Source organism: Lactuca serriola, chromosome 5, assembly GCF_051521515.1.
Source record: "Lactuca serriola cultivar US96UC23 chromosome 5, Lser_US96UC23_V15, whole genome shotgun sequence".
NCBI classification, from domain to species: domain Eukaryota; kingdom Viridiplantae; phylum Streptophyta; class Magnoliopsida; order Asterales; family Asteraceae; genus Lactuca; species Lactuca serriola.
In genome coordinates, this window is record NC_136412.1 from 308,026,621 (window position 1) to 308,035,659 (window position 9,039).

At 38.2% G+C, this 9,039-nt stretch overlaps 1 protein-coding gene across 1 annotated transcript; it reads right to left on the reverse strand.

Annotated features, from left to right (window-relative positions):
• Window positions 1-1,114: 1,114 nt before the first annotated feature.
• On the reverse strand, window positions 1,115-3,068 carry LOC145054870 (cell division control protein 2 homolog C). The gene is made up of 6 exons (XM_079003129.1): window positions 2,559-3,068; window positions 2,363-2,474; window positions 2,169-2,262; window positions 1,814-1,883; window positions 1,506-1,644; window positions 1,115-1,385 (listed from the first exon to the last, which is right to left on the reverse strand). The coding sequence occupies exons 1-6, from the start codon at window positions 2,963-2,965 to the stop codon at window positions 1,293-1,295; spliced, it is 915 nt and encodes a 304-aa protein (XP_078859255.1). The 5' UTR covers window positions 2,966-3,068; the 3' UTR covers window positions 1,115-1,292.
• Window positions 3,069-9,039: the final 5,971 nt, after the last annotated feature.

Sequence of the window (9,039 nt, forward strand, 5' to 3'; positions counted from 1 at the left end):
GAATCCACATTTGAGAAATTTAAGTTGGGTCCCATCCGTCGCCATCCTATCTCTCATCCTCTTCAACTTTTATTTCTTTTCCATCTTTAGTGACATCGACATCTTCACCATCCATTCTTTTTTCAGTCCTTCAACTCCGGCGAACCAACATCACAACCCAATAGTTATGGTGGTGGAAAATTCAATGAAGAGACAGTGGGTTATAGTGTTAGTTCATCGGAGTTGAAGGACCGAAAAAAAAATGATGGTGAAGACGTCGATGTCACTAAAAATGGAAAGGAAATAGAAGTTGAAGAGGATGAGAGATTTTAGTGACTTGTGGGATCCAGCTTACATTTTTCAAATGTGGTTTTAGGTTTATAGTGAAGAAATACAAATACATAGAGTCTATTAATTTTTTAAAATATATAAAAATATATATACATAAATAAGAAAATTAATTAAAAAATAAATTAAAAAGGTCATAATAGTCTTTTGAAGTAAAACAAAGACCAAACGCACAACAAAAATAAACAATAAAGATCATCCAAGTTAAAAAATAAGTTAGGGACCAAACACACAAATTACCCAAACCATAGGGACCATTCGTGTAATTTACTCTTACCTTTTCGATATGTTCCCATTTGGGTAACTATCTTTTTTTTTTTACATAACAAACTTTTTGAAAATGTCCGCATATGACCCTTATGGCCTGACCGAATATAACCTGCTACAACTAATCATAATAATTATATGTGAAAACTTCCAAAAAATTCGTTATCTAAATACGTACAAAAAAAATAGTTACCTAAATATGAAAAAACTGAAAAGTTAATTCTATTTCCCAAAATAACAAGACTTGAGTAGAGTTGGATAAGCCCTAACCTCTTTTGGTTTGAGGTCTAACATTAGTTAATTACCAATAGCTTAAAAGCTCAAAATTCATAATAATACACCTAATAATTACCATTTTCTTATATTTTTATTCATAAATGTTTCTTAATTAACATCCTGAACTGTTAAACAACATCACATCTCGCCTTTTTTTGGTAAAGTAAAACCAAACTGAAGTTAGACCACGAGGAGTTGAGGACTTTCACAACCCAACCAACAACCACGATGAACCCCAGAGCTCTATCCCATAACAAATACTAACAATAATTTGAGTGAACTTTAGCACACTAAAATACACATATATTGTGAAATCTCTTATATCAATCAATCATACACTAAAATCACCAAGGTGATGATGACATTCTTCACTTGAAACCTCAAACCTCAAACTAGAAACTCAATCAGATAGATGATGTGGTTTAGAACTGAGATTTATCAAGGCTATCAAAATAAGGATGATCCATAGCAGCTTTGGCTGAGATTCTGTCAGCAGGGTCATATTTCAGCATTTTCTGAAAACAACAAAATCATGTAATCATGTAATAATATCACACAAAAAAATACATCTTACATTACACAACTGAAAGAAAGATATCAAGAATCTTGTTTGAGAGAAGTATCAAGTATAATACCGATAGAAGGTCAACCCCATCAGGTCCTAATGATGGAACTACACGTGCCAAATTCTGGGGCTCCCACCTCGGATATACATGCCAGTCCCTTAGAGATGTGACACCTGGCCACTGCTGGTCTGTTGGTGTTCCAAGCAACCTGCAACCACAAACCAAAAATGAAATAAAATCAATGTTGCCTTCTTCTTCACTTCATAAAAATAAATCCTTCAGAAATGCAAACAATTTGCCACCCTTTCATATTGTCTAGTTTGAGATAACAGAGAAACATGTCGTTTCATGTAAAGTTGTATGTATCAAGTAAAAACCTGAATATATGAAGCAGTTGCTGGAATTCAGAATCACCAGGAAACAAAGCTTGTCTTCTTGCCATTTCAGCTGTGAGAAATTACTATCCAGGTTAATAACATGAAATGGCCTACAATCAAGAAATAGACAGGACTTTGATAATTGGATGCCATCTGGGTTTGGTCCCAAATTTAAAACCAATGTGTAGGGGGAAAGATTATGACAACAACTCCAAATAAGAAACAATTGGGGGTATTCATTTAAGGCTACTCACAGAGCCCATGAGATAGAGATTACGAACAAGAACAAAAGGAGAAACGCAGTTGTAGATTGTGTTATATAAGAAGGTGGAATAAAAGATCTGGAAGTACTGACCGAAGATACAGCCAACAGACCACATGTCAACGCCAGTGGAATAATGAGTTGATCCCAACAGAACCTCTGGGGCTCTGTACCAAAGCGTAACAATCTGCAAACCAAAACATCAAATTTTACATTTCAAGTCAAACCTAATCAACATCACTGAAGAAGAAGAAGAAGAAGAAGAAGAAGAAGAAGAAGAGCAAAACCTCATGAGTATAACTCTTGAGAGGAACAGTAAAAGCCCTTCCAAGACCTAGATCGGCTATCTTTAGAATCCCCTTTTCTTTGTCAACCAGCAAGTTTTGTGGCTTCAGATCTCTGATATTTTTTCCAACAGTTATTAAACCAAACAAAAAAAGAGGGCAGGGGAATATGAGAGGTAGAGATTAAGGAAACGGATACCTGTGAAGAACACCGTGACCATGGCAGTGAGCAACACCTTTACACAACTGAAACAGAAAGCTCTGGATCTGAGAAGGAGGGAGAGGAGAAGGATTAGGGCCCTTGCGATGAGAATCGATGAACTTCTTGAGATCGGTGTCCAGATACTCAAAGACAAGGTAGAGAAGGGGTTTGCCGTTATGGTGGATGTGTTGGACGCAGATGAGGCGGACGATATAGATGGAATTGGAGAGCATCTGGAGGAGGGAGATCTCGCGGAGGGCGGTGGGTGGGATGCCTTCCTCGTCCATCTCCAGACGGGTTTTCTTGAGGGCTACGAGTTGGCCGGTTTGCTTGTCTTTGGCTTTGTAGACTTTTCCATAGGTGCCTTCTCCTACCTTCTCCAGTTTCTCGTACTTGTCTTCCATGGCTGCTTGCAGAATGAGGGTGGGTGTGACCAGAGATGAGAGGTATTATATCAAATATAATATGAATATCATTTCAAATTGAAATCGCAACGGCAGTCGAAGTGTTTGTTTCCCACTTTTCCCCCGCTCTTCCAATTCGAATTCTTTCATTTTTGGGTTGGGCCCAAACCTATCATTTCACCATAAACTAAAAAACTTAGAATATTGATTAAACTACATAATGGAGTAAATTATGCAAATGGTCCATGTGGTTTGAGGTAATATGCGCTTTTGGTCCTTAATTTTTTTCTTAACTCGGACGGTCTCTAAAATGTAATTTTGTTGTGTATTTGGTCATGTCAAACCTAAAAGACCGTATTGCCCTAATTGAATATTTTTTAATTTATTTCTTTTTTATTATTTACTTAAATATTTTTATTTATTTATTTATTAGGACTCAATATTCTTATCTACCATTATCTTTCATCGTTCAAGATCTCGTACTCCTAATTCATCACTAACCTCCAGTAACCGGTTGACTTCCAGCAACTAATTAACCTCCACTAACCACTACCAATACAAACCTTAAAATCATATCAGTACAAACCTCAAAATCAAACTAATACATATCTCGTATATTAAATTCAACCTCCAAATCAAAATAAAAAACACATATTATAAACCATAGAGTAAATTAAGGAAATCGTCCCTATGGTTTGGTCAAAGTTGCAAGTTTGGTCCCTAACTTTTTTTTTGCACTCGGATCATCCCTGTTTGATTTTGTTGCGTTTTTCGTCCCTTACGTACATAAAGTTAGGGACCACACGTGTAATTTTGACCAAACCATAGGGACGAAAAATGCAATAAAATCAAACCACAAGGACGAGCCGAGTGCAAAAAAAAACATTATGGACCAAACATGCAATTTTTACCAAACCATAAGGACGATTTCAGTAATTTACTCTAAACCGAATTCTTCAGATCATAAACCAAACGATTCACATCCTAATACCAGGAATTCGAGTTTCCAAGTTAAATCACCAACCCAATGGAAAAACGAATCATAAATCTTAATCCAAATGCTTTAGATCTTAATATACCTAAATCACCAAGAGAGTTAGGAGACATATCTTTAATCATGTGATTTAAGGGTTTTATTTTTTGTTTGATTTGATCATAATATACATCATGATGGGTAAGGAAAGAAATGAAGGGAAGCAAACGGATCAGTTCGTGGGGCATCATCTAAAGCAATTGTTGAACCTTAACAGTACCAATGTTGGTCTGTGGCGAACACTGCTCCTCATGCTAAACTAAAACTAGAAACAAACCCAATCAATAATTAGGGTTTAACCTAAACCCATGGTCTAGTCCATTTCCTCATCATGATGAGGGAAAAAGACCATTTTGCCCTTTATATGCAAGCCCAACTAAACTAATCCCAAAAACCCTAATGGCCCAAGGCCCAACATCGATTCATTGGGCTTCTGTTGAGAACGCCTAGCGTCCGAACGTCGAGCGTTTGCTCGCTGATTACCAACTTCCAAACCAGTGTCTTGATGGCTTAAGATCTCATGTCCAAACTTCAGATCCAATCATAATGGAACATCTAAAGCCATAAAGTTGCAAACTTTATGGCCATGCATGGTTACAATGAACCCAAAAGCTAAAAATCCAACTCCTTAACCCATTAAGACACCTCAAAACTTTCATGGAGTGAAAGGAAGGTCCAATATCACACTTTTATCACTTAATCTACCATAAAACGTTCAAAAGGACAACTCCTTTGGTCTAAGGTAGCTCCTACACAAAAAGACCAAGAAAATGGGGCTACTAAGCATAAAGTTCTAACATAAGCAAGTGATGGTTTTTGAGCAGTCTAACACTCCTAAGTGTACATGCAACCCTAGAAAACCTTGGATCTATGTTTGTCTAAAATACATGCAAAATACTTTTTCCAAGGTTCATAAACCTGTCTAACATACATGGGAAACTTTAAACATAAAAGATGACTAGAATTACATACCTTGTAGTTGATTTGATTCCTTGAAAACCTTGAGAGCCTAGCACCCCAAGTGTGATGCCTCAAATGTTTCACACAACACCAAATACTTTGGAATGACTTTGAGAGTATGTAGAACACTTCTAAAAATTGGCCTAGCCCTCTTTCTTTCTTGTGTAGCCGATTTTGGTGGTTAACATGTTCTTTATATAGTATGTTACATTTAGGGTTACACCATGTAAGCCCTAATGTAACATGACTCTTCATTTCCATGACACATGGGTTTAAACCTCCATGGAGCATCCTATATACCTTAGCCCAACTTGATAACCGATGGACCCTTTAGCCCACTATACAAGTTATAGATGATTTACATAATCAACCCATATATTTAATTAGTATTCTTTGGATCACTTAATTATTTCCAAATTAATCTTTGATCTATAATAATTAAATAAGACTATTAATATATTAGAACTTATAATATATTAATAAACCACAAGTGTTAATTCTCTTATTTAGTCTATCCAAATGCATGATGCCATGCAACCCAAATGGACCATGCCGGGTCGGGTCAAGTACATACGAGATATAGTTATGGACTTAGACACCTTATCCAACAGTCTCTCACTTGGATAAGTCTAATAACTATAACTGCAAGTATGACTTCAGGAACCGATCAGCAATCGTAGCTCTTTTCAATGTCTCTCGGAACTGAGAAGATGATGTTACGCCATTTAAGATAAGTGATCATATAATCCTCTGTTCTAGATATCAGCCGGACAAATACATGGAGCAATGTCTTACTTATTGTCCAACAGTTTGTTTCCCGATTTCTAATTTGTTTGACATAGAACTTAATTGAACACATCAATTTAGTTCTAACCGGGCCCGATACATAGGTCAAAACAAAATCATCGAGGGGCCCAGATATCGCTTCTAATCCAATGAGGAACAGATAAACTTCGACTCATATGCTTGTTCTACTACTTGTTAAATCACACACAAATGTACTTTTTATAACGTCGAGTTACCAATGCGATTTCGTACGATCAATGCATAACCAACTCATAGGCAACAAGACATATCTCTAGGTTTGAAGACTTATATGATATTATCGTCTTGCGATCACTCGAGATAAATTCTATAAAGTGATACCAACGAGCGTGGGTTGAATCCAATACTCAAAACTTATGAGCACTCATGAGTGTTGGATCCATGTCCAACAACTTAGACCTCTGCAACCAACTCATGACAGTTTTGATTCATACCTACTTCCAACATATGACCGACTGTAGAGAATTCGAATAATATGATATACCAAACATAATTATTCTGGAAGTCAAAACATGCAAAAGAAATATAGTAAACGATTGACAAAAGATAGCAACGCCTTACTCATAAATAAACAAAACTTTTATTTATCATCAAATGTCAATTACACTTTACAAATTTCAAAGTTATCTAACTACTAAAACTAATATCATCCTTCAGCCCTATGCTCCTTGCATGCCGTAGATGCTTAACCCTACTCAATCCCTTCGTGAAGGGATCTGCCAGGTTTTCATCCGATGATACCCTCTTTGCCACGAGGAGTCCTTCTTTTATTCGATGTCTGATGAAATGGTATTTTTTGTCAATGTGTCTAGATCTCTCGTGATCCTTTAGTTCCTTCGCCAAGGCAACTGCACTTTCACTATCACAAAAGATTTCCATAGGCTCCTTTATAGCTGGTACAACTCCAAGGTCTCCAATGAAGTTATTCAGCCATATTGCCTCCTTCGCTGCCTCGCTTGCCGCAATATACTTTGATTCGCAGGTTGAATCAGCCACTGTCTCCTGCTTGGAACTTTTCCAAGTGATTGCTCCTCCGTTTAAGGTAAAGACCCAACCCGACTAAGAGTGGAAATTATCCCTATCAGTCTGGAAGCTAGCATCACTATACCCTACAACTCTCAAGTCATCACTCCCACCAAGGGTAAGGACCCAGTCCTTAGTCCTCCACAAGTACTTGAGGATATTCTTTACCGCAGTCCAGTGAGCCTTACCAGGGTTCCCCTGATATCTGCTGACCATGCTCAAGGAAAAGGCCACATCAGGACGAGTACAAGTCATAGCATACATGATCGAGCCTACAGCAGAAGCATAAGGTACTCGACTCATTTCTGCTATCTCAGCCTCAGTACTCGGGCTCTGAGTCTTACTCAATCTGACGTTACTCTGGATGGGTAACTCTCCTTTCTTGGAATCTTGCATGCTGAACCTCTTTAGCACTTTATCCAAGTATGTACTCTGACTAAGTCCAATTAGTCTTTTACTCCGGTCTCCCAGAATCCTTATCCCTAGGATATAGGCAGCTTCTCCAAGGTCCTTCATAGCGAAACACTTCCCAAGCCAGGACTTCACTTCTCGCAAGGTTGGGATGTCATTTCATATGAGTAGCATGTCATCCACATACAATACCAAAAAACCGACTATACTCCTACTAGCCTTGACATATACACAAGATTCATCTTCACTCCTCGAAAAACCAAACTCTTTGACTTTCTCATCGAAGCAAAGATTCCATCTGCGAGGTGCTTGTTTCAATCCACAGATGGATTTCTCAATCTTACACACTTTATTAGGGTATTATGTATTGACAAAACCCTCTAGTTGATTCATGTAAACATCCTCAGCCAACTTTCCATTAAGGAAGGCGGTTTTGACATCCATTTGCCATATTTCATAGTCATGAAATACAGCAATGGATAACAATACCCTAATAGATTTAATCTTGGCTACTGGTGAAAATGTCTCATCATAATCAACTCCCGGAGTTTGAGAAAAGCTCTTTGCAACCAGTCGCGCCTTATACGTGTGTACATTACCATCCATGTTGGTCTTATTCTTGAAGATCCATTTGCACCCAACTGTCTTACGACCTGGTACATTGTCAACCAAGTCCCAAACTTGGTTGTCATACATGGACTGTATCTTGCTGTCCATCACCTCTTTCCATTTAGCAGACTCGAGGCCTGCCATGGCTTCCTCATAGTTGTTAAGTTCATCCAGACTTACCAGTGTCTCATCACTGATAAGTGTCACACCTTCCGCAGTAATATGGAAACCATAGTAATGCTCAGGTGCATTCCTAACCCTTGTGGAACGCCTCAGAGGTACAAACTCGTCAATTGGATCAACAGGAGTTTCCTCCTTAAGTTGATTGCTAGGGTTTGAGGTTCCTTCACCACTTGACTCTTGAATTTCTTCAAGGTCAATTTGCCTCCCACTGTTTCCTTGGCTTATGAACTCTCTCTCTCTCTCTCGAAAGACAACCCTCCTTGCTACAAAGACCACATTATCACTAGGTATGTAAAAGAGGTAACCAAAGGATTTATGTGGGTAGCCGATAAAAATACACCTCTCACTTCAAGGTTCGAGCTTATCATGAATGTCACGTCTCATGAAAGCTTCGCAACCCCAAATCTTGATGTGGGTTAGATTAGGAACTTTTCCAGTCCACATCTCGTGAGGTATTTTGGCAACCTTCTTTGCAGGGACCATATTAAGGATATGGGCAGCAATCTCTAAGGAATACCCCCAGAATGAGATTGGTAGCAAAGCTCGACTCATCATGGAACGAACCATGTCCAATAAGGTTCGATTACGCCTCTCAGCTACACCATTCAATTGTGGTGTCCTGGGAGGTGTCAATTGTGAGACAACCCCACATTCCCTAAGATAGTCAAGGAACTCTGTACTAAAATACTCACCACCATGATCGGATTGAAGCATCTTAATGTTCCTGCCCAATTGATTCTCGACTTCCTATTTAAAGTCTTTAAACCTTTCGAAAGTCCTTGAATTATGCTTAATTAAGTAGACATATCCATATCTACTATAATCATCTATAAAAGGCACATAATAACGATTAGCATCCCCTGTGGCAACTTTAAAGGGTCCACACACATCCGTTTGTACTAGATCCAACAAACCTTCACCCCTAGCATAAGAACCTGTGAAGGGTGACTTTGTCATTTTTCCAAGTAAACATGATTCGCAGCTATCATCTTACTTTAGGTCAGATGACTCCAAAACTCCATCCTTTTGG